Source organism: Pelodiscus sinensis, chromosome 19 (assembly GCF_049634645.1).
Source record: "Pelodiscus sinensis isolate JC-2024 chromosome 19, ASM4963464v1, whole genome shotgun sequence".
Lineage (NCBI taxonomy): Eukaryota > Metazoa > Chordata > Testudines > Trionychidae > Pelodiscus > Pelodiscus sinensis.
The window spans coordinates 28,112,540-28,136,670 of record NC_134729.1 but is presented as its reverse complement, the minus strand read 5'-3'; the positions used below and the strand labels follow the sequence as shown (position 1 = coordinate 28,136,670).

Here is a 24,131-nt window from a genome sequence, read left to right as displayed (position 1 = left end):
TCCTGCCTCCTCCCATACCCGTGTCCCTCCGTGACCAGCTGTGGGCAGCCCCATCCCCCGTGGCAGGGTTCTCCCAACCCTCTCCAGTGGTTGGGGCACCCATTCCTCTCCCCCCCCCCAAATATCAGCATCCTCTATTTCCCCCTGCCGTGTCAAGGGCTAGTACCCCCCCAAACACACCCCATTATTATTGCTTTCTGTCCGGGAGGTGCAGCATTGAGCGTGTCTCCATGTGACACTGGAAGGAGGGGCAGAGACGAGAGGTGATGTTTTAACGATAACAGCTGCCACCCACCACTTGTTTGGGCTACAGCCAGGTACAGAGGAGACGTGAAAATGCCCCCCCCCCCCATTTTGCATTTTGCGTATTCTGACTTTTTCTCCCATCTACAACAGGACTCTGCCCCTGCCAGCTGCACGCAGCCCCTGAAGTTTTGAAATTGCTCCGCGGCGGCATGGAGAAGCGGTTGCATTACAGACTTACACTCAAGCGCCACCACACCAAGGGGGAGGCCTCGTGAGCTTAGCCGCTTACAAGCTCGGCCCGCTATGTTGGCAGGTGCCTGAAAGAGGACAGGGCTGGGTTGATCCATATCCTTTGGCCTGGGGTTAGACGCAGGCCGGGGCACTAGCGTGGGGGGAGGAGGATGCGGGAAGATGGGACAGAAATGTCCTAAACTCTGGAACAAGAATGAAATGTGGCCAGAAGACAAAATATTTCACTTTTTTTTTTTAATAAAAAAGTTATTTTAAAATACAGCACCAAGACAGTGCAACATTTTCAACCCATCCTTCCACTCGCCACCCTGGGCCAGCGGACTGAAGGACAGACACCTGGTTAAAAAAGCGACCCACCAACCACACCTTTTGCAAAAGAAAGTTTCTAAGAGGCCTTGCTCCCTCCCGGACCTGAGCTCTGGCACGAGGACGCCAGCTCCTGTTGTCCTGGCACGCCCAGGATCCTTCCCAGCCGAGAAGCAGCAGGTCAGGGACCGAGCCATCAACGCTTTGGCTGGATCTACCCAAGTTCCACCAACCGTCTCCTCCGCCGGAGAGCAGCGCTGTCATGGTGTTGAAACGGAAGGACCCCGCTGGGTACAGTGTCTGTGCTCGGCTGCACTTTGCTCAGCGCCGGAGGGTTTCGCGTGCGGGTTTTCTCTTGGCGCGGCACATGGCAAAGGGTCTTGCTTTGAAAAAGCATTTCCTCCCCTGAGCAGAGCGCCAGGGGGAGAGGGATGCGGGAGGCCACCAATGGAATCCCACCCCCTACTGGCCCTTCTGCAAACCCCCCCACGAGCGAGTTAACCACAGCACGTGGGTTTCACCCACTGGCCTCTCGCCTGCCCAGGGCACATCTGGGAGCACAACGCCCGCTATGCCAGGGAGCGGGGAGACCCAGGGTCAGTCCCCTCCCCCACGCCAGCAGCAGAATAGCTAGTCAAGCTGTGCAGGTCGACCCACAAACCGGGTCTGATACCAAATTCAGAGCTTTGTGCTGGCAGCATCCCTTTGCGAGCAGAAACCCCATCTCCCGAGGAGGCAGGGACCCTCCCCGCTCACAAAGGAGCATGCAGCTGCCGGCAAGAGGAGACTGGGACACGGAGGGGGGGGACGGGTGTCAGCCAGCAAAGGGAGATGCTGAGACGTTGGGGACACCTTGCGCCAAGGGCAGGACGGTGCCCCGGGCCAGGGGAAAGGGACACCATGCTGGAGCAGGCTGGGATCCAGGCCCGGGGCATCATGGGAACCCAGCTATCGTTAGCAGAAGGGAGCAACAGGGGATCAAACCACCAATTCTTCCCATTAACGGGGGGCAAACTGGTAGGGAACCGCACCTACATCCGCCCCATTACTAGTGGGCCTGGCGGGACTCTGCCGGCTTCCTGGATGAATCTGGCAGAGCAAGGAGAGAGGAGAAACCTCAGGGAAACACAGCCAGCCTTTTCCACCCCTTTTCTTCCCCCCGCCTCGCTTGAACCCACAATCCCTCCCCAGCCCTGCCAGGACAGCGCGGCGGGGAACACAAGCCCCCTGCACCGGAGATCAAGCCTCCCAACCGAAGCTGTGTCCAGGAAACAGGCTAAAGGCCGCATGTGGCCTTCCGTGAGGATTCCTCAGGGCTGGACGCGGATTCACAGACACTCGCATGGGAGCATTAGAGCAACTTCTGCACCTCCACCGGCCCAAGGGGCTTGGAACTTGCCAGCCCAAGCTCACGCTTTCCTCGCGGACACATGGAGGTCAGAGATCGCTGCCGGGTGCTAAGCTCGCTGGCCAGGGTTTGTGGAAGCAGCTGGTGAAGCTCCTCCAGCGGGACTTCAAAACACCCAGCTGCTGGAAACTGAGGCACAAAAGGAACTTTGCCCCTTTCCTCGCAGGGAAGCGATGTAGCAACAATAAACCGCCCCCCGAAAGCTGTGGGCTGAGAGCCAGCACTCGCTCCCCAAACACAGCCTGCGCTCGGTGACTCTACATCAGCAATGGGCCACCGAGGCTAGAGAGGGGGCCACATGGGGACCCTCCATCTGAGCGCACCACGTGATTGTCACAGCCAAGTTGCTTCCCCGGGATAGGGAAGTTTGGCTAATTGCGCCTGCACGGCTAGAATCTGCCGAGGGTGAACCGGAGCAGCACTGTGACTGGCTGCAGAGGGAGGGCCTGGCTCTCACAACGTTGTGTGCCATCTGCCCGCACCTCCTTTCTCGGGCCCTGGCTTTACATGTGGGTCACTTGAGTAACAGTAGTAGGGAAAAGCTACGCAGAGGGAAACCGGCAGACTCTGGCAAGCCTGCACGTGGGTAGAGGGAAACAAAGTTTCAGGGCCGCTCCTGGAACCCTGATGCTCACCGCTGCTTTCAACAAACACACCCAGAGAACTGGGTTTTACCAGCTACGTAACCAAGGCGATTCCTCTTTTGGAGAAGGGCTTCGGTAACATGAACTCTCCTTGACCGAGCTGGTCCTGCCACCCACGGCAACGCTCAAACAGGTCCACTCCCGCCCCAGGCTCACCCCCTCCCTCCCCTCCGCCACTGCACCCTCCTGCTGAGTCACACAGCACCTGCGGTAGGACAGAACTTGGTGCAAACTACGCTCAGGGGTCATGTCACCTGCCGCTGGAACGCGGCCTCCTCTGCAGAGGGAGGCAGGGCAGCCGATTAAGAAGGGAAGTGGAAACGACCTCTCCTGGACACTGCCGCTTGGGGAGTGTAAAGGAGGCTGAATGAATTACTCGCCTGGGAATCTGTCCAGGATGCAGCATGATCAGTGGGGTAAAGGAGCCCCTAGAACTTGGGATATTTTGGTTCTATTCCCAGCACTGCCCTTGGACAAGTCACTGCCCCCCCGTGCCTCAGTTTCCCCAACTATAAAATGGTCCTAATGACACTGAGCCTCCTTTATAAGTGCTTTGGGATCTAGCTAGGGGATGATCCTTATAAAAGCCCCAGTCTCTTGGCTGAGCACCAGTTGCCAGGCCTGGTTTTTTAAATCTTGGCCCACAAGAGGGCTCCTCATCAGTGTAATTCTCCTGAACGGGCCTGCAGTGCACTCTGCGGGAAGGGCGCCTCCTACTGCATTGGCACTCCCTAGACCCCTGTCTTCACATGGACCCAGGCCAGCGCCGCTCAGCTTATGGGCCAAGAGGATCATTCGACCAAGTCCCTTGTGCCAGGGCCACTTCGATGCCTTCGGCCCTCAGGCCAGTCCACATTAATCCTCAGCCCCACGCCTGGCCATCTGCATCTGAAGATCTCAAAGCACTGAGCCCGGATTCCAAGAGACAGGGACACCACGTTTGTGGCTGGGGGGAGGGGAGGGAGGGAGAAAACCCTTCCCCACCCCACGTCTTGGGGCAGGAGGGAAAGGGTCACGCCCTGAAAGCCAGTGGTGGTTCAGGCCAGTAGGTCAGCCCCAGGACAGGACACAGAGACCACCTAGGTTCAGGAGGTTGGCCAGGCTCTGCGGGGCTGTGGGACGTGGGGGTACGAGCTGTAGGGCAATTCTGCAGTTTGTTCTGCGTGCAACTGCTGCTGGAAGAGCATGGCCAGCCCTGGGATCCACAGTCCAAGGACACCGATAAACTGGAGATGGTTCACAGGAGAGCCATGAGCCCGAGTGAAGGACTGAGAAACTCTTACAGCGACGGAGCTCTCTGTTTAGCTTCACAAAGGAAAAGCTCCCTATTGTATACGAGCGCTTGTGTGTCCACCTGTCTGATCAAGAAATCCTCCTAAACAGTAAGAGCCAGGACCTCCACGTTTGGGAGGCAACGTCCTCTTCCTCGTCTTATAACTTAAAGCAAGGTCAGAGTTTGGCCGTGCCAGGACTATGGTATATGCCTGGAATGGTCAATGGAAAGGGAGGGGTCTGACAGGCGGGACAGTTATACCATGGAATGACCATAGGGGGCAGCAAGGGGGCAGAGAGAGCTATAACCCCATTGGGGCAGCAGGGGGCAGAGGTGGAGAAAGCGACAGTATCTGCTACAGGTTTCAGAGAGTCTGTTTGTGTGTCTATCTGTGTGTCAGCTGGGGAACATGCACCTCTCCCCTGGCTGTGCCCACTGTGCATATCACCTGCTTCTAAGCTGCTGCAGTGAGAGCGGGCTGGGGCTGTCCTCTCGCCCCAGGAGAGCCTGCACCCTGAACCCCTCCTCCCCAGAGAAATCATTGAAATGAAGAAAAACAAAACTTATTTAAGGAGCCAAGCAAGGCCGGGTAACCTCTCTAGTCAGTATACACATGGGCTGTGTCTAGACTGGCAAGTTTTTCCGGAAAATCATCTGCTTTTCCGGAAAAACTTGCCAGCTGTCTACACTGGCCGCTTGAATTTCTGGAAAAGCACTGACGATCTACTGTAAAATCATCAGTGCTTTTCTGGAAATACTATGCTGCTCCCGTTCGGGCAAAAGTCTTTTTCCGAAAGACTTTTGCGCAAAAGGGCCAGTGTAGACAGCATAGTAATGTTTTCCGCAAAAAAGCCCCGATCGCGAAAATGGCGATCGGGGCTTTTTTGCGGAAAACCGCGTCTAGATTGGCTACGGACGCTTTTCCGCAAAAAGTGCTTTGGCGGAAAAGCATCCTGCCAATCTAGACGCGCTTTTCCGAAAATGCTTTTAACGGAAAACTTTTCCATTAAAAGCATTTTCGGAAATTCATGCCAGTGTAGACGTAGCCATGAGGAACTAGCTCGCAATGGCAGCTCTTCCCTGCAGCAGAGAAAGACCAAATATAGCTGGAAACCGAAGCAAGACGAATTCCAAATGGAATTCAGATGCCAATGTTTAACAGCGAGTGTTTCACTCTTCAAGCAATTCCCCAAGGGGCCTGGTGGAGTCTCGGCACTGGCTATTCTAAATCAAGAGAGGCTGTGTCTCTAAAGGATCCACTTTAGGTTTCACTTGTCTCTGGCCTGCGCTAGGCAGCTTCTCAGACCAGATGACTCTAATGATGCCTCTTCTGGCCTTCACATCAGCAGCAAGTAGAAGCATTGGAAAGGTCAGGCCCAAGAGAGGGGCCAGGAAACGTATAGAAACTTCCGAGCCCCACTATGAGGTTTGGCCTCCCTGTCCTGCCAGTCTAGGGAAACTGAGGCATGGAGGGACACCACACACCTGATAGCCCACAGCAAGCCAGCAGCAGAGCTTGGAATAGGTCTCTCCTCCCGGACATGTGCTGCGTCAGACAGAGCTGAATAGGCTGGCAGATAAGGTGAACACAGGAAGCTCCAAATGAAGGATGAATCAGGGAGGGGGCCTAAAAGGGGAGAGATCTCGCTTTCTAATCAGAGTCCTAGAGTTGTTCCTTAGGAGAGAATTTCCCATGTGGAATCCTGCATCTATGAGCCACTGACCTCTCCAAAGGCCGGTCATCAATTATGCCCAGTTTAAGCCACAGCCATTGCCGAAAGGGTCAGTGTCTTTTACACTGACTGAGCAAGGGCCTCAGAGACAAAGCAGCTCTAGCTTTCTCCCCCTCTTTCTGTCCCTGGGAGGTTGGGACAGGAGGCTTACAGTGCCTCTCCCCGGTGCACTTACAGTAAGAGGCAACACCAATTTTTTTTTAAAGACAGGAAAGAGGCAAAAGAGCCGATCAACAGCTTTACCTCCAGCCGAAATCTGCAAAGCACAAAGAACGGCTTTCCATCCACCACCCGCCCCCGCCCCACCCCCTGAAAGCACGAAACGCGCCCCCCATCATGCTCACGGACCAGCCGGCGCCTCGTCACCCCGTCAGGTCGTGGTTCCAAACCGCTCTATAAAAGTCGCACTAAAAAAGCAAGCTATTTTCTTCCCAAAAAAGCAGCAGCAGCATTTTATTTTCCTGTAAAGAGATCTATTTATATAACTCCAGCTCTGATAGAGACTCTGTAGAAATGTCACACGCACACTGAATAAAGTTATTCCCTCTTGTAAGAAAAGAGACCATCTTGCCACTAAAAATCACAAGCCAGAAAAATACCCACTTTGCATGGAATCTGGGAAGCCCAGGTATAAACTTGCATCTTTCGATTGCTCTTGGTTGAGACTGGTCTTCGTTACACTAGCTGGAGGGACTCAGTCTTACTCCCTCCTGTTTAACTGGCACCCTCCCCTTCCATTTAGCAGTACGGGAAGGAAACAGACCCTCCCCCGAGAGAAGGATCTCCTATGTGCCTTTAACTTCGAGCAAGTCCTAGATTAAACCTCCTGCCCCATGTAACCAAGACCAAAGTCCAACTGCATAGGCAGAGAAATAGGGGAGAAGGAAAGTTGGGAAGGGAAAGATCTTGGGGCCTGATCTTAATGGGAGCTTTGCCTGAGTAAAGACCACAAGGGCAGGTCCTGACTGAGGTTTGCTCCCTGGAACAGCTGCGGAGAGACTCTGCCTCCGTTACATAGGGTCTGCCCCATTCCCCCTTTTTGTCCTCCCCCAATATTGGTGCCTTGAGGAACCTTCAGGGATAAAGAGACCAGATGAAACTGACCAGCCCATGCCCGGGGTGGCAGAATTGAGCCCCACCCGCAGAGGCAGAGGGGTAGACCCACGGCAACGTGGGGCAGCGGACTGCAACGGAGCTTGCAAGGGCCTAAGCGTCGCCAGGGGCATCCGGCAGGGCTGGGTTCGCCAGGAGAGACGGCAGGATGCCCTGTTACCAGACATGCACCGGGGCAGCCCCTCCACCCCAGCATTTAAGCGGGGGGGAGGGACAAACCCGTTTGAAACGTATTTGCCTCCAAAGCAGGAGCTGTTTGGCCGGCAGGGCAGGAGAAGGACCCATCCCAGGGAGAAATCGGCCAGAAATAAGGAGGCTGCAGGCGCCATGAGGCTGGGGAAGATCCCGCTTTGGCACCAGGTTGCTTCTCTGTGCTGCACACATGGATTTAACCCCCCAGAGAATCCCCTCCCCCAAGCCACCTGGACTCCCGTCCCCAGCCTCCAGGCCACTAACCGCTTCACCCCCCAGCCCGGAGTCTCTCCCATGCCCACTCCCGGCACTCTGTCCTAGCAGCCACCAGCGCCACCGTCACTTGGTTGTTTCTAGATCATCTGGTTTTCCCTCCCCCCAGAGGTCACTGGGCCATGAACTGCTCCCATTTCCCCCCCCCCCCCCCGCCTTTTCCCTGTCACAAGGGCTCTGGGAGCCCCCCAGGGAATAGTCGCGCAGCGACACCTTTGCACGACACCGCTGGTGGACGAGGTTTGGCTACTTGGCGCCTCTCCCCGGCGCAAGCAGAGGAGACGGGCGGGCCAGACAGGGAAGGGCAGCGTCCCCAGACACAACCCCCGCATGCGAAGAGACACGCAGGCTCCTGCGTTACCTTGCGGTGGATTCTCCCCCGGGAGGAGCAGGGATCCTGCCGCTGGCCTGGCGTCTCTTCCCCATCTTGGCCCCGGGGAGCTCTGGGCCCTGGTGCGGCGTCTCCTCTGAGATGGTCCAAGGCCTCGGGTTATTCCAGACACTCCAGCATCACCTGAGACGTGCCCTGGGGAGCTGAGACGTCAAATATGGACACAACCCCTGGTCCTGCCGAGCCTGCCCCCTCCCAGACCCGGCTGTGACACGTTCCAGGGGAGGCTGGCCCCATGGTGCCCGGAGGGAACCGGAGGGGGGCCACCGGGGGCAGGAGTTTGCTTCTTGAGCTAAAGCGAGTCTGGATTTTAATGCTTGAGAAAGGTGTGGGGCTGGATGAGGTACAGCATGGGCCTTGGCAGGGCAGGCATCCCGCCCGCGGCCCAAGCCGGTTTCCACGGCACGTCCCCGCCTTGGTCTCACACAGGAGGGGAGAGCTGCACCAGCCACACCGCCGGGTTTGTTACACCAGCTGCCTGAGCCCCAACAAACTCGCTCCCCCGAGGCCAAGCAGGCTTCCTGGGGAAAGCAGATATTCCACCTGGCCGGCCGCACATTGGCCCTGAGCGGCCAGCCCGGCTGAGCCGCACGGCAGGCCCAGCAGCCACATCTGCGAAAGCCCCCCCCCCCCCCCCGCCGCACCGTGGGGGAGCTCTCTGCCCCCCGCACACGCCCCCCAGCCGCACCGTGGGGGAGCTCTCTGCCCCCCGCACACGCCCCCCAGCCGCACCGTGGGGGAGCTCTCTGCCCCCCGCACCTAGCTGTGGCGGCCGGACGAACGGCGCTGGGCCCGGAGCTCAGGCAATCAACTTGCTGCTTTTAGAGCTTTTGCCACAGCTGACTCACCCCACCCTGCTGCCCCGGCCTACCTCAGGGCTGGGTCTGCCCTGGGAACTTGCCCCAGCACAGCCAGGCCTGAGGGGGGTGAAAGATCCTCTCCCCCGAGGGAAGTCAGCGCTAGGCCCGGGGAAGAATTCCTCCGTTGGCCCAGGTACCGCCTCTTGGGAAGGCAGGTTCCCTCCGCGGCTCCGGCGGGGCCACACCAAAGCAGAGGGTGAAGCGTAGACACCCCCCCCCCCCCCCCAGTGACCTGAGTGCGGCTACTTGCCTCCAGGCAGCAGATTCAAACGGCGCCCCCGCCCCGGCCTGCCTCAAAGGGCTCCCCCGTGTCTTTAAAGTGCTGAGCACTTGCTGGAAACAAACACGTGAAATGACAAGTGCTCAGGTCTCCGGTGGAAGAGGAACCTTCCCAGCCCTCAACTCACCAGGAACCTCACGGCAGGCCCAGGCTTCCGGCCCCAGGCGGGAGGGGTCCCGACAGCAACGTGCTGCTCAGAGATTCAACCCGCACCCCGCCCAAAGGGGCAGGCCGGCGCGCCCGTCGCCCTCCCACAGGACGGGGAGCTGCTCACAGTGACACTCCCGTCTTCTCCCCCCATTCCACAGCCATAAAAACGGAGTCTGTCCATAAATAGATTCTTGCCTAAAAAGCCCAGCCCCACCGCGCAGCAGGGGCCGGACCGAGAGTCCCTTGAAAGGCACATGCCTCTCCATGATTCCACGGCAGCCCAGTGCCCGTCCGTCCGTCTGTAGCCACTGGCCAGACGCCCCCGGCTTGCAACGGCCTCGGAGGGCTGCAGCCAGGGGCGGATCAGTCCGTATAAATAAATATTGGCGCTGTGGTTCAGAATTCCCCTCTGGGGCAGACACACACGGGTGCGGGGCTCCCCCCGGAGGCAGAGGGGGGAATTCCAGGGGGCAGGGGCTTGGTTCCAGAAGGGGAGGGGAAGTGGGAGAGGCAGGGGCTCCCGCCGTCTCCTCCCTGAGCAGCCTTCGGTCCCAGGAGCCAAGCAGTCCTGGCCAATGGGGACGGGAGGCAGAACCGGCCTGGTTCAAGCCGCCTTCGTCAAGGGGTCCCCAAGGTGCAAGCTGGAACTCCCTGAGGGCGCCCCCTGCTGGGGGAGAGTCATAGGTCCCAGCCCTGCAGGGCAAACCGGAGAGGAGACCAAGACGTCGATGCTAGGGGGTAACAGCCCCACATGAGTCAAGCCAGCAGAGTCTGGCCCCCCGGTGCACAGGGGTTCCTGGAGAAGCGCCGCGTCTGCCCAGGGCAGGGTCCGGCAGCAGCCAGGGCGAGGACGTAGCCACAGGCTCCCCCGGCAGCGCAGGCTCGACACTGGATGTCACCATGACGCCAGGCAGGAGGGGGCTGCTGGTCGAAGATGCCCAGAACGGGGAGCAGACAGGCCTGGTGGGCAGGACCCCATCAGGGAGGAGCCGAGGGTCCCCTCACCCCACAGATCCAAGGACAGCCTTGGCATTGGACCCTCTGGGTGGTTTCCCAGGCTGGCCTGGGCCAGGCGGCTCCGGAGCAGCGCCAGCCCCTACAGGAACTTGGCCGGGCTGGGGGCAGGGCTGGCGACGGGACTCCCCGCCTGGCTGCCGGGCGCTGAGTCGCTGGGGGAGACGCTGGGGCAGCCCTGCCGCTTGACCATGGAGGGGTGGAAGGTGGGGTGGCGACGGGCGTGCTTGGTGAGGTGGTCGCTGCGCATGAAGCGCTTCTCACAGAGCGGGCAGGCGAACTTCTTCTCCCCGGTGTGGGTGCGGTAGTGCCGGGCCAGCTCGTCCGAGCGCGCAAACTTCTTGGAGCAGTCCGGCCAGGTGCACGGGAACGGTCTCTCACCTGGGGGGAGAGAAGAGGATGAGACACAGCAAGGAGCCAATGGGAGATCTCTCTAGCCCCCCCACTCCTAACGCCTTTGGACTCCCCCTGACAGTTCCCATACACCCCCCCACCCTGACCCTTTTGGCTCTCCTGCGCCAACAGCACAGGCTGTAACACATCAGCTCAAGGAGACTCTCCGCTAGCTGTTCACCTTACAGGGTCTCTGACACACAGCTGAGCAATTCCAACTCCACCCAGCTGGAGGGCAGTGACACACACACACACACACACACCAGACAAACCACCCACGTGCACTGTGAGGGGGTTCCCAGATCTCAGGGATTTGCACCAGCCAGGGGCAGCCGACTGGGCAGCCAGTGACGGGATTTCCTGTAGCCCCACGGGAGCGCCACAACCCTGGACTGATGGGGGAGGCTCAGAGCAAGGCAGAGCTGGGCACAGATGCACCCTGGGAGAAAGATGCAAAGAGGAAGGGAAAGTTAAGGATTCATTTCAGCTCCAAAAGGCAGCCAGCTCCAGCCCCGCACATCCCAGCTAAGGACCGTGGGGGATACCACGTTTCCCAGGCTTTTTGGACAGTCCTGCCACGTGACGGTCCTGGGGGCCTAGGAGGAGGGTCTCCCGTCTGGCCGACCAGGGGGCCGTGAGCGTGTACCTGTGTGTCCCTGGCTGCCAGGCAGCAGGACGGGGGGCCACTGAGCTGTGGGTCGGGACTGAGGGGCAGCGGCACGGCTGGAAGAACAGGCGTGCTCTGGCAGACCAGGTGCCGTCAGGCCGGGGGGGCGGAGGAGTCTCCTTTCTCTCCAGGAAGGGGCAGTTCGGGTCTCGTGGACCACAGCCGCTCAAACCACCTCCCCAGCTGGCGCTGGTGCGGGGCTTGTGCAAAAGAGACACTAGGGGGCGCTGTGCTGGGAAGGGTACGATGCCCAGCGGCCTTGCCAGCAGAAATGGGGCACCGCCCCCCCCTCCCGGCAAGCGGAGAGGCCAGCTGGAAGACGCCAGCCACAGGAGCTAGAACTGCACAGGAGAGAGCCTGGGCTGCGGGCGCCGAGTCCACCCAGCCCTGGGGATTGTTTTCTGGTTCTAATCCGCCCCCATCTGCCTAATCCTCACACAAAGCAAACGGCCCTGAGCGAGAATTTAAAAAAACATTTAAAAACCCAGAGAGGCTGAAGGCAAAATTAAACCTCAGATTAAGATGCTGCTGATTCCCCCAAAACTAATTAGAGGCTCGAGGCTGCCGAGACCCCAAGTCAGCCTCCTGCTGCCTCCCGAGCTAGGGCGCCCCCTGCTGGTCAGACCATGCCCTGTGTCTGGACCCCTGAGCTTCTGCAGACACCCCACTGAGATCAAAGGCGCCAGAAGCATCACTACCAGAGACACAAGGGCTGGGCCAGTCCCTGGGGCAGGTCAATGGACATAAGACACCAAGGGTACGTCTAAACTACACCCCTCTGTCGGCAGAGGGATGTAAATTAGACGTATCGAAAGTGCAAATAAAGCCGGGATTTAAATATCCAGCGCTTCATTTGCATAATGGCAGCCGCTGCTTTTTTCCGAAACGGGGCTTTTCGGGGAAAAAAACGGCAGTTTTGATGGGGCATTTTCGACAGAAATGCCCCGTTTCGAAAGATCCTGTACCTTTACAAAAAATGAGGAGTACAGGATCTTTCGAAACAGGGCATTTCTGTCGAAAATGCCCCATCTAAACTGCCATTTTTTCCCCCGAAAAGCCCTGTTTCGGAAAAAAGCGGCGGCCGCCATTATGCAAATGAAGCGCTGGATATTTAAATCCCGGCTTTATTTGCACTTTCGATATGTCTAATTTACATCCCTCTGCCGACAGAGGGGTGTAGTTTAGACGTACCCTAAGAAACCCCCAGGGTATGGTCTCTCCTGGCTCTGGTCTGGGTTCAGGAAGGTTCTGTCAATCATGAGCGTGACAGACTCATTAGCAGATCAGTAGTAAGCGAAATTCCAACACAACCCGCCACGTGCATCTGTGTCCTTTCCTCCAGTTTAACCCCCACAGCCCCTCGCCCCCAGGGGAATATCCCATCCCGGGCTGCTTCCAGGCTGACCCCGTCATGCCAGCTCTCAGCAGTGACCCCATTCCAAAGGGCCCCCTGCCTGTTCCCCCAGTGGGAGAAAAACCCCAGTCCGCAGCCTTGGCAAAATAAGCGAGTGGGCTTTGTTGTGGACACTTGTGCACAGAAAGAGATTGCTTACCCCACCCTCCAAGGCCTGCAGGGCTCGACTGTTACCGAAGCCCCTGCATCTACAGACGGCTAAGTTACATTTTCTTAAATGTTTCCACACACACATAACGTGCGACCCAGGCAGACTGCATGGAACTGCCAGACTGGATCAGGCAGGGGCCCATCTAGGCCAGTTTCATGTCTCACAGGGTGTGTCTAAACGACATGGCTCCATCGATGAAGCCATGTAGATTAGGCTGATCGGCAAAGGGATATGAAGCTGCGATTTAAATAATCGCAGCTTCATTTAAATTTAAATGGCTGCCACGCTGAGCCGACAAACAGCTGATCAGCTGTTTGTCGGCTCAGCACACTAGTCTGGATGCTCCCACGCCGACCTGAAAGCCCTTTATTGACCTCCCTGTTATGCCTCGTAGAATGAGGTTTACGGGGGAGGTCGATAAAGGGCTTTCATGTTGGCAGGGGAGCGTCCAGACTAGCGCGCTGATCAGCTGTTTGTCGGCTCAGCGCGGCAGCCATTTAAATTTAAATGAAGCCGCAATTATTTAAATCACGGCTTCATTTCCCTTTGAGGAACAAACAAATCTACAGTTTAGACATACCCATACAGTGGCTAGCGCCAGCTGTTTCAATGGGAGGAACAAGAAACTCAGTAGTGATGGAGTAACCCCCCGCAAAGCTGCCTCCAGATCCCAATGGTTAGAGGCCAATTCAAGCCCTAAGTTGGGTTCAGCTCCCTGCCAAAACTCTTCTATCACTGCTGAACTCTGGATGGTCTCTTTATAATCCTGCAAAATTCTTGACCCCTTGTAGCAACGAGTTCCACAGGCCAGAAAGATACTTCACCCATCTGTCAACATTCGAATGATGGGTAGCACAATGTCAAGGTTTTAAAGTCAGCACGGACTTTGGGCAGCTAGTCTCTCCCACACAGAACTTCACCCCGGGTAAGCAACAGGACCACGCCGCACGGACGTCTACGAAACATCGAAACCCCATCAGCCATGCCTTCCTGCTCTGTGAATCCCGCGCACGAGAGGTTTTCCCCTGTCTGCACAATCACCAGCTGGCAGGCTCTTACGCAGGCATGTTCTGACGGGAAAACACAGCCCCCGTTGCTGGGCACAAATAGCGTCTCCTGATGCGTAAGCCCAAGGCGAAGGAGCTAAGCGAGTAAAGGAGTCGGAAGCAGCTCTGATTTCAAGAGGTTTTTTTCCCCAGCCACGACATGAGTCACAGCCCAAACTTGGCCGGGGAGCGTGGGATGTTCAGGGGACCCTTCCAAGGTAAAATCAAATCCAAGTCTTTGCGTCTTCGCAGCCCCTGATGCTGCAAAACATCCCTGGCAGACTTAGCTGGGCTCCCTTGGACTCCAGCGGAGCTACTCACATTGGGACGCTAAGCACATGTCGTAGCAGCTGCACGTTTGCCATCACTGACCTGAATTTAGCAGACGTTTATTAGTGGCGCAGTGGCAGCTGGCAGCACCAATCAGGGTGACCAGGCCTTCTGGGTTGGCTGGGATGGTTCCCCCTTTCTCAGCCCCATCCCAGGTGTCTCTGGCTTTTTTGGCAAAACTTTTCTCCTCTTTGCTCTGACCCACAGATCAGCAGCTGGCAAACGCCCAGTTTTGCCCCAAACAGTGAAGCACTCCCCGGGGGTAGGGAGCGAGCGGTAACACCAGGCGCCTCGGGCTGGTCCCATAGACAGGGGGGCATAGGGGCCGGCCCCACACCGCCTCTTGTTTTCATTTTGGGAAATACGGTAGCCTTACCCATCCCCATGCATTCTGTGGCTTGTTATTGCTGCCTGCAGTTCCGTTATCAGTCACGCCACCGCAGAGAATGAATAATGAATGCCTTGAAAGCCTTGCTGGCTTTGCCAGGTTCGCATCCCGGTCCGAGCCACTGACCGCTCTCACGTCGCGCTTCTCCACCCAAACACTCGTCCTCAGATTAGGTTCTGCACAAAGGACCCAGGCAGCAGCTAGATGGGTGAGGCGGTGGCCGAATTCCCAGGCTCTGTTCCTGGCTGCACCGCCAACTCACGGTGTGACCCAGGGCAAGTCACGGCTCCTGTACCTCAGTTTCCCCATGGAGGCCAAAACAGGCATACCGCTACTTGGAAAAGCTTTGCTCCCTAGTGTTTGGGACGTGCTGTGAAAACCCCAGCAGTGCGACTCTCCTGTGCTTATCCCGCAACAGAGCGGAGACCTCACTCTGCAGCCAGGAGTGGATCTCCGGTCACCCTCTTCCCCCGAAGTCCAGGTCAGCACAGGAATCCCTTCCAGCTCCCCAGCACTACCTACGCCGGGGGCTAGGCTGGCACAGCTACGTCTCCCGGGGGCAGGGGAAGATGGGAGTTTTGCGGGGCCCAGGACGTGGGACCTATTGAAGCGCGGGGCCCGGGGCAGCCGCCCTGCTCGCCCTGCCCTGTATCTGCCGCTGCTCGGGGGGGGGTGGGGCAGGGGATCTGTTGCACTCAGAGACCCAGCTATGCCGATGTGCATTTTTGGTGCAGGCGAGTTCCAAGAGACGAGCCAGCATCCGTTCACGTTCTTTGGGATGGCTCCTGCCCCACTGCCGGCGGTAGGTGCAACGAAGCCGCCCGCGCCCCTTGTTCAGAAGGCCAAGCCCTGCCGCCCTGCCCAGAACAAAGAGATGTGCCCGCTGCCGGTCCATGCCCACCCTGCCTCCTGGCAGCCCCCTCGGTCGCCCTGCCTCGAACCGTAACGGGCCAGATGCTCAGGGCAACGAGGAGGCAAGAGCGGGGGATGGGAGCGTCAGGATTTGCAGCCCAGCCCCCCGCGAGAACAGCTTGTGACACGCAGGAGGCCAGAGAGCCGCGCGGTGCAGGAGCCGGCCCATCGCTCCACATAAGCATCAAAAGCTCCTCAGGTCAGGCGTAACCCCTCCCCCCCGCGCTGTCATGCTGCCTGCACGGCGGGGCAAACCGCGAGCCGCACAGCCAGGCAAGCGGTGGGGGAAATCCACGACCGCTGGCTTTGCCAGGGAGGCTCCGGGGGTAGAGGCCAGGGGAGGCCGATAAAGCCAGGAGGGCTGGTCTCCTTGCAGGGCTGCTTCCAACGGTGCTGGGCTTCGGCAGTTTTTACAACCAACATCCCATGCAAGGAGCTCCGTCGGGGCAGATCCATGTTCACTTCACCCACAGATGGACCCCGGCCGCTCCCAGAGCATCCCGCCAGGACAGAACACCCCCCCCCCCCAGCCCCTCCTCTGCAAGGCACAGAACAGCCACCGGACTGCACCTCTTCCCCCTCCTCGCCCGGAGGTACCCTAGCCCCGTCACCTGCTCCGGGCTTCAGCGGAGCTGCCAACGGGACACAGGCCCCTGGGGCCCTGGCTGGCTGCCCCGAGTGCCCTCCCGGCCTGCCTCTGCCGCCGGGAGCCAAGCCACACTTGGGTGTCAGGCCCTGGAGTCATTTCAATGAAGGGGCCCAGGTGCAGGGTGGAGAGGGGGCCCTAACCTCTGAACTTGGGAGGGCGTGAGACCAAGCCCACCCGGCTAATCCATGCAGCCCCTTCCCCCCAGCTCTCGGGCTGGGGAGAGGCTGAGGCTGACCGCATGGGGACTGCCCCGTGACTCATCCTGCCAGCCCAGCTCCACGTGGGTTGGGTGCAGGCGCCGGGAAGCCCTTTTGTCTGGGAGCAAAAACACACACTCGGGCCAGGAACAAAAAGCCTCACGCGAGGCCCCGAAGCCGCAGGGCCAGACGTTACAGCTCGGAACCTGGCACAGGAACGGCACCGACCTGGGGGCCTGCCCCCGGCCTTGGGGTCCCAGAGACACCCCTGGCTCCTGGCCGGGGATCTGCAGGCCGGGGTGGGGGCAGCGCCAGCAGCTGCCTTGAGAACTCGGTGGGTTAAGGCAGCGTGCAAGCAGCTCCCTCTCCCGCAGAAGCCAGGCACATGGGCTCCGGCAGCCACGTGCAGACGGCGGCAGCGGGAGGATCTCACGCACCATCTGTGCTGCCAGCGCCGAGCGAGACCAGTCGCAGCAGCGGGGTGAGCTGAGGACAGCGGCTCCGCCGGCGCGGGATCCTCTGGCTCTGCGGCACAGCCAGCCCTCCCGCGGCTCCCTCTCCCCCATGCCCTGTGCTTCCCTTCCGCGACTCAAGCCCGGCGCCAGACCCAGGGCATCGGGGAGGCCGGGACTGCCCCTGCAGGACGGCCAAAAGGCGGAGGAGAGGGCTGGGAGATTCCGCCAGGGCCCATCCCAGGGCAGCTCCAGCCCCCGCAGGTCAGTCCAGCGCAGACGTAATCTGCTGCGCTAACATTTCCCATCCCCAAGGATTTAAAGGGGACGTCGTCAAGCAGTTTAGCCTCCTGATTCCACCCCCCTCGGATGCTGCGATCCGACGCCCGGACCCTCTGGGCTCGGTACCAATCCTGCCCCCTCCAGACAAGCACACACACCCCCGGAGTGTGGCTGGGGTGCGCGGGGAGCTACCGAGTCAGGCACCCACGTCGCATCGAACGGCGAGGGGAGCGAGAGTGAAACTCCCTCCGGTGCTTTGAAAATCCCCGGCCGCACCTGCGCATCTGTGTCTGCAGCCGGCACGGCCGGGGGCGGGGAGCGCACACTGCTCCATTCGATCCCCGGCTCCTGCCCCTGAATCACAGCACGATCTTCCGTGAGTCACTGTGTGCTTCAGTGGGGGGGGGGGAACTGTGGGAATCTTGCACGACAAATGAGGTGTGCGAAACAGGGCAGCGTGGCCTAGTGGACAGAGCACTGGGCTGGGACTCCAGAGACGTGGAGTCACTGCCGTGGCCAGGCACCACATGCAAGGACTCCGAAGCTAGATGCTCCTGTCCCCTTCCACGCTGGGGACGGCTGCCCTGTAGGCTCCTGTCAGCCTGTCGCCACCTCTGTGCAGGACGGGGTCGAGTAGAGTTTTTGGGTAAGCAAAGGAGGCCAGTGGCACCAGGGCGCTGCCGGAGGAGAGGCCTCAGCAAAAAGCCAGCTCTGACGTGAACCCGCGCAGTCAGACCAGGCCTCAGCCTTCCACTCCGGAGCATCCTCCCGCCAGCATGGGCCCGGGCTGCCCCATCCCTCCCAGCTCGCTCTCTGGGTCGAGCCCTCTGCAAAGGCCCAACTAACTCCCCCAGCAGCCCGTCCTTGGGGACAGGCGTCAGAAACGCTGAGGGAATCACAGGGCTCCCCGCTCGCCAGCAGCCTGGCTCCAGCCCCCAGGGGACCTGGCTTTCCCCCACCTCTCTCCCCACCACAGGCTCAAGTTACAAGCTGCTCCTTTGGAGCGGGCAAGGGGGAGGCAGGGCCCAGGGCAGAGGGGGAGGCAGGGCCCAAGGAGGAGGCAAGGCCCAGGGAGGAGGCAGGGCCCAGGGGGAGGCAGGCTTCATTGCCGTCCTTAGCGCCCCAGTTCCTAGCGCCTCTATTTCAAACCACGCCGCCTCCTCAAGCTCCAACCGCCCCGAGTCCAGCCATCGCACCACAATGGGGCCTTTCATCCCCCAATTACGCGACAGCAGGCCCCGCAGCTCAGCGCCCAGCACACAATGCAATGGGCCCGGATCCAGCCACCTCTCCACTGGCACGCCAGAGCCAATCTGCCAGCGAGCAAAGGCTCCCAGATGCCAGCTCGGGATAAGCGAGACATACCCTGGCTGCCAACGGAGCCTCTCCGAGCGGCCCCCTGCCGAACCACAACAGGGAAAGCGTGGGGCTATCTGGGACGTGCTCAGCCAAGGCAGGGCCATTTTGGATCAGGTCCGGAACTGGAAACACACGACCCAAAGGGGAGCCAGCCCAGACTGGTTTCCAGAGCACCCAGAGGAGCCAAAACTCCCACCCCCAGGCAGGTGAGGCGGTACAACGCCCCTTAGCGTGGCTGGAGCTATGGGGGGCCTGTTGGACACCCAAATCTAGCTCGACAGAGCGCCATCTCTCGAGGTGTGCAAAACCCACAGCCTTGGACCTGTCCCTCGGGGCGGGGGCATCCCTGCACTGACAGAAGGACCCTTCTGTGGGCTGCGTCTACGCTCCCAGGTGCTGCTAGCGTGGCTGCGGTGCCGCAGCTCCAGCCCCCACGGCGCAGACGTACCATAGTTACACCAGCACAAAAGCCACCTGGTCCAGGCCTCATACGCTGCAAATACCACTGGCTTCACCTCTCCACTCCAGGCTTTGCAAGGGGGTTTCCTGTTCACCATGGGCATTGGACAGGGGGATTTCATGCTACGTCTCGAGCTCTCTAACAGGCTCTAATCTGTGAGGGTACGTCTACACTACCCCACTAGTCCGAACTAGCAGGGGTAATGTAGTCATCCGCACTTGCAAATGAAGCCCGGGATTTGAATTTCCCGGGCTTCATTTGCATAAAGCCGGCCGGCGCCATTTTTAAATGCCGGCAGTTCGAACCCCGTGCTGTGCGGCTACACGCGGCACGGAGTAGCTAGTTCGGATTAGGCTCCTAATCCGAACTAGCTGTACTCCTCATTGCACGAGCCTCATTCCACGAGGAGTACAGCTAGTTTGGATTAGAAGCCTAATCCGAACTAGCTACTCCGTGTAGCCGCGCGGCACGGGGTTCGAACAAGCCGGCATTTAAAAATGGCGCCGGCCAGCTTTATGCAAATGAAGCCCGGGAAATTCAAATCCCGGGCTTCATTTGCAAGTGCGGATGACTACATTACCCCTGCTAGTTCGAACTAGCGGGGTAGTGTAGACATACCCTGAGAGTCTTTATTATCCCATTGGGCAGGCCTGTTACCCCCAGGAGGGCCCCCTTTAACCTCCGTCCTACCATTAGTCAGCTAGTGTCCAACCCTCAGAACTCACTGCTGCAGTGGCCTTATCTGCAGCCAGAGTATGTTGAGCCCTTGCAGGGCATCGGGGCATAAGCACTTCTACACGAGGGCCACTCTGGAGGTCCAGCGTGCGCCCCCTCCGCCTTCATAACAGGGAGCCAGCAGGGCACTTCCGCACTGAAATCAAACGACAACCACGCGCCCTCAGCAAAGCCAACCCATCCCCCGTCCCCAGCTCCTTGACTCTGCACACACCAGGGTTCCCTGTAAGCCGGGCGCTTGTGCAGCCGCTCAGGAGAGATTCCAATGCCCCCCGGCTGACTAGCAAAGTGCGCACAGCTAGGTATGGTTTCTGCTGGTGGTGCACATTGGCACATACCTTGGTGCACATAGAAATTATTCCACACATGGATGGACAAAAATTTACAGGTGGATGGAAAAGATGAGAGGGAACATTGCCACACAGCATTGACCGAGGCAGGGCTCATGGGTCACGTCAGCCAGTGGATATGTCCAGGCAGTGGCTCCCTACTGGGGCTATCACACGACGCCTAAGATGACTTGGAGGAAAGGAGGCAGCCATGGCCTTCAGCACAGCCTCACCGGGACACTTTATGGCTGGGCATCAAACACAGGAGCAACTGTAGGAAGAAACTGCCAACTCCATGAGCCTCTCTGCTCCTCCTGGGGTTGGACAGACACAGCCCAGTGTAACCCCACGGACGCACTGGGGAGAGCCAGGCTCCGCCTGCATCCTCTGTGGGCTGGTGACAGAACAGAGCTGAACTCTGCCAGTGATGCCTATCAAGGCCGAAGAGAAATCCTGGATCCCACTGCTTCTTAACCCCGGGCTGCCAGACCCCAGGCCCCCACAATGGGCCAGTATGGATCATCCTAACCCTTAACCTTTCCCCTCCCTGCCTGTCAGCGTGGTTAAAGTACGGGCTTAACACCGCAACTGGGGCCAGTCCGACAGCCCTGCCCGCGCAGTGCAGGAGAGAGCTCCCCAGACAGCTCGTTGGCAGCCCCTAGTTCAGGCACAGTTATAGCAGCAAAAGTTTTACCGGGACAGCTCATTTCACTTGCAGGAGCTCACAGCATTGCCAATGTGAACATTTGCTGGGGTGGTCTATAGTGCACTACAGTATATATACTATACAGCACATGGGTATGGCTATACTGGCACATCCCACTATGGGTGCACTACAGTATATATACTATACAGCACATGGGTATGGCTATACTGGCACATCCCACTATGGGTGCACTACAGTATATATACTATACAGCACATGGGTATGGCTATACTGGCAGAGCCTGCTACAGGTGCACAGGTATGGCTATACTGACAGCGCCTGCTACAGGTGTGCTACAGTGTATATACTATACGGGCACACAGGCATGGCTATACCGGCAGAGCCTGCTACGGGCACACAGGCATGGCTATACGGGCAGAGCCCGCTACGGGTGCACAGGTATGGCTATACTGACAGAGCCCGCTACAGGTGTGCTACAGTATATATACTATAGGTGCACACAGGTATGGCTATACGGGCAGAGCCCGCTACGGGTGCACAGGCATGGCTATACGGGCAGAGCCCGCTATGGGTGCACAGGTATGGCTATACTGACAGAGCCCGCTACAGGTGTGCTACAGTATATATACTATAGGGGCACACAGGCATGGCTATACGGGCAGAGCCCGCTACGGGTGCACAGGTATGGCTATACTGACAGAGCCTGCTACAGGTGTGCTACAGTATATATACTATAGGGGCACACAGGCATGGCTATACGGGCAGAGCCCGCTACGGGTGCACAGGTATGGCTATACTGACAGAGCCTGCTACAGGTGTGCTACAGTATATATACTATAGGTGCACACAGGTATGGCTATACGGGCAGAGCCCGCTACGGGTGCACAGGCATGGCTATACGGGCAGAGCCCGCTATGGGTGCACAGGTATGGCTATACTGACAGAGCCCGCTACAGGTGTGCTACAGTATATATACTATAGGGGCACACAGGCATGGCTATACGGGCAGAGCCCGCTACGGGTGCACAGGTATGGCTATACTGACAGAGCCTGCTACAGGTGTGCTACAGTATATATACTATAGGGGCACACAGGCATGGCTATACGGGCAGAGCCCGCTACGGGTGCACAGGCATGGCTATAAGGGCAGAGCCTGCCAAGCATAAACCTGGTCTGTCTCCCCAACAATCCATGGTCCGGCTCACAGAACCGATCCTTGAGAACAGCGCCCCAAACCCTCAGCCCCGGCCCTGTCCGCCCTGTGGATAGAATCAAGGCCCCCTAATCAGATCTCTTTTCTATGCCTCCCCCGTGCTGCCACCTTGCCGGATTGGGGGTGTGTGCGTGTGCGTGGGAGGGGAATTAATCACCCTCCCTTCCTCTCCGGCTCCGCTCAGTGCCAATGCTCCACCCTCGTGCCTGGCACGCACGGGGTCTGTCCCCAGGGAGCGGCCTCCACTCTGCAGCAGGGGCAGGGCAGAGAAGCAGGAAACCCGGCAGCGTCCACCCTGGGCTGGGATTCCCCCCTTTCTGCCTCCTGCCTCTCACCAGACCCGCCCACCAGCCTCGTGCACCCCTGGTGCCAGGGCTGTTAGATTCCTGGGTGACCCCCCCAGAGCCAGGCCCCCCCATAAGCCGCACAGGCCACTCCCCCCCCCCGTTACCAGGCGGGGGAGGGAGGGAGCTGCTCCTGACAGCCAGGGGCAAGGGAAAGAAGGGGGGGCGGGGCAGCAGGCACCAGGACCTGACGCGCAGACTTGAGTCCCGATCCCCCCACGCACGGCAGGCAGAGGAGGAAGCGTGTCACATCCCCTGGCCACGCCCCCGCCAGCCCAAGCCCCGCCCTTCCCAGAAGCTGGGGGGGAGGGGGGAGCAGACTGGGCCGTGACCCTTTGGGGCTGCAGTTGAAGTCCTGGGGCCCATGGCCAATGAAGAGGCGTTGTGTGCCCCCCTCCCAGAGGGGGCGGGGATGGGCACACGACTTCTCGCTTCCCACGCTCCCCCCCCGCAAAGAGAAGTGACATCACCCTGGTTCCCACCCCCCCCGCACCCCTGCCAAAGGGAGGCGGGAGAGTCTGAAGCGGGTCCCAGCCCCCAGGGCGAAGGATCGAGCCACCCTCTGAAAAAGCGACGCGCGTGCGTGTGTGTGTGTGTGTGTGGGGGGGGGGTCCTACCTAGATGGGACTGAGATCTGGGGGGGGCTGGGGAGTCGTGCAAGGAGTGGAGCCGGTGGCGGGCCCGGCAGGAAAGGGGGCCAGGCAGGGCAGGGAGGAGGATCAAGGCGGGGGCCCCCGCGGGTGGGGGCGGGGGGAGAACACGCGCGCAGAAGCGGGGAGGGAGGCAAAGCGCTGGAGGCGGGATGGGGGGGCAGGTGGGCGGGGTCCCCGCGCAAGGGGGGGCAGGCGGGGTTCCCCCCGCCGGGAGCAGGGGCCTTACCCGTGTGCGTCCTCAGATGCGCCTTCAGGTGGGACGATTTGCCATAAACTTTGCAGCAGCCTGGGAAGTGACAGCGGTGCCGCTTGCCCGGGGAGGGGAGGCCGGGGCCGTGGCCGGGCGGCGGGGCGCGCTGGGCTCCGCCGCCCCCGTCGGACAGGGTGGGGTAGGCGCTCTCCAGGTCCCCGCCCCCGGCCGACGAGGACGAGTTGCTGCTCTCCGAGTGCGCCGAGCCAGGGCGCGCCCTGCAGCCGGCCGCCGCCTGGGCAGCGCCCCGCAGGGTGTCCCGCACCTCCCGGTCCTCGCGGCTAGCGGGGTCCGCGCTGGGGAGGCTGGCGGCGGGGTGGATCACAGCCCCGCTGGAGATGGACACCAGGCACTCGGCAGCGAGGTAATCCAGGCAGGACATGGCTCCAAGGGGGGGGGGCCGGCGGCAGGCAATGGGGGGGCCCGGCGCGGCTCCGCCCGGCTCCAGGGCGAGATCCGCAGCCTTTGTGTCTCCAGACGGAGGAGCAGGCGGCGGCGGCGGCAGCTCAGGCTCGGGTGGCCCCTGCTCCGCCTCCGAGCGCACCGAGTGGCTGCGCCGCGCCCTGGCGCACGGAGAGATGGGGACACCCTTCCCCGCCCCGCCGGGAGCGCACGCCCCGCCCGCCCCAGGGCGTGGGCAGCAAGGGGGCGGGGCATGGGGCTCCCCCCACTCTCCGCCTCTTGGCCCAGTTGCCCACACATGCCGGAGGGAGGCGCGCAAAGGCCCCTGATGCGGAGGGGGTCTGGCGGCTACTGCTAGCCCGCCCCAGCTCAGCGCGTCTCAACACGCGGTGGGGCGGGGTTCTGCCAGTCCCCTGCCCCCCCGCACCGCTTCCTCATCCGAGCCATGCGCCTTAGGGCCCCCAGCGCTCCTCTAGCCAGCTCGGCCTCTGCTGCGCCCATCCCACGCCAGCCCAGGCCGCTGATCCCCAGCAACGCCCCTCCCCATCTCCGGCTGCCTCTCTGCTTGTCTGCTCACCACGTGGAGCGAGTGTGTCCCCAGCGCTCCGGCCCTGCCGCTTCTGCTCTAGGCTCGCAGGGCAGGTTCCCCCTCTTTCTAGGTAACCCACACGCAGGGGGAGAGTCCAGCGTTCCCCCATCTGCC

General features: G+C 60.0%; 1 protein-coding gene across 1 annotated transcript; it reads right to left on the bottom strand.

The window, feature by feature from the left end:
• Positions 1–715: 715 nt before the first annotated feature.
• Positions 716–23,748, bottom strand: KLF16 (KLF transcription factor 16). The gene is made up of 2 exons (XM_075903237.1): positions 23,003–23,748; positions 716–10,516 (listed from the first exon to the last, which is right to left on the bottom strand). Exons 1-2 carry the CDS (start codon positions 23,406–23,408, stop codon positions 10,218–10,220), a joined length of 705 nt encoding a protein of 234 aa, XP_075759352.1. The 5' UTR covers positions 23,409–23,748; the 3' UTR covers positions 716–10,217.
• Between the last annotated feature and the right edge of the window lie 383 nt (positions 23,749–24,131).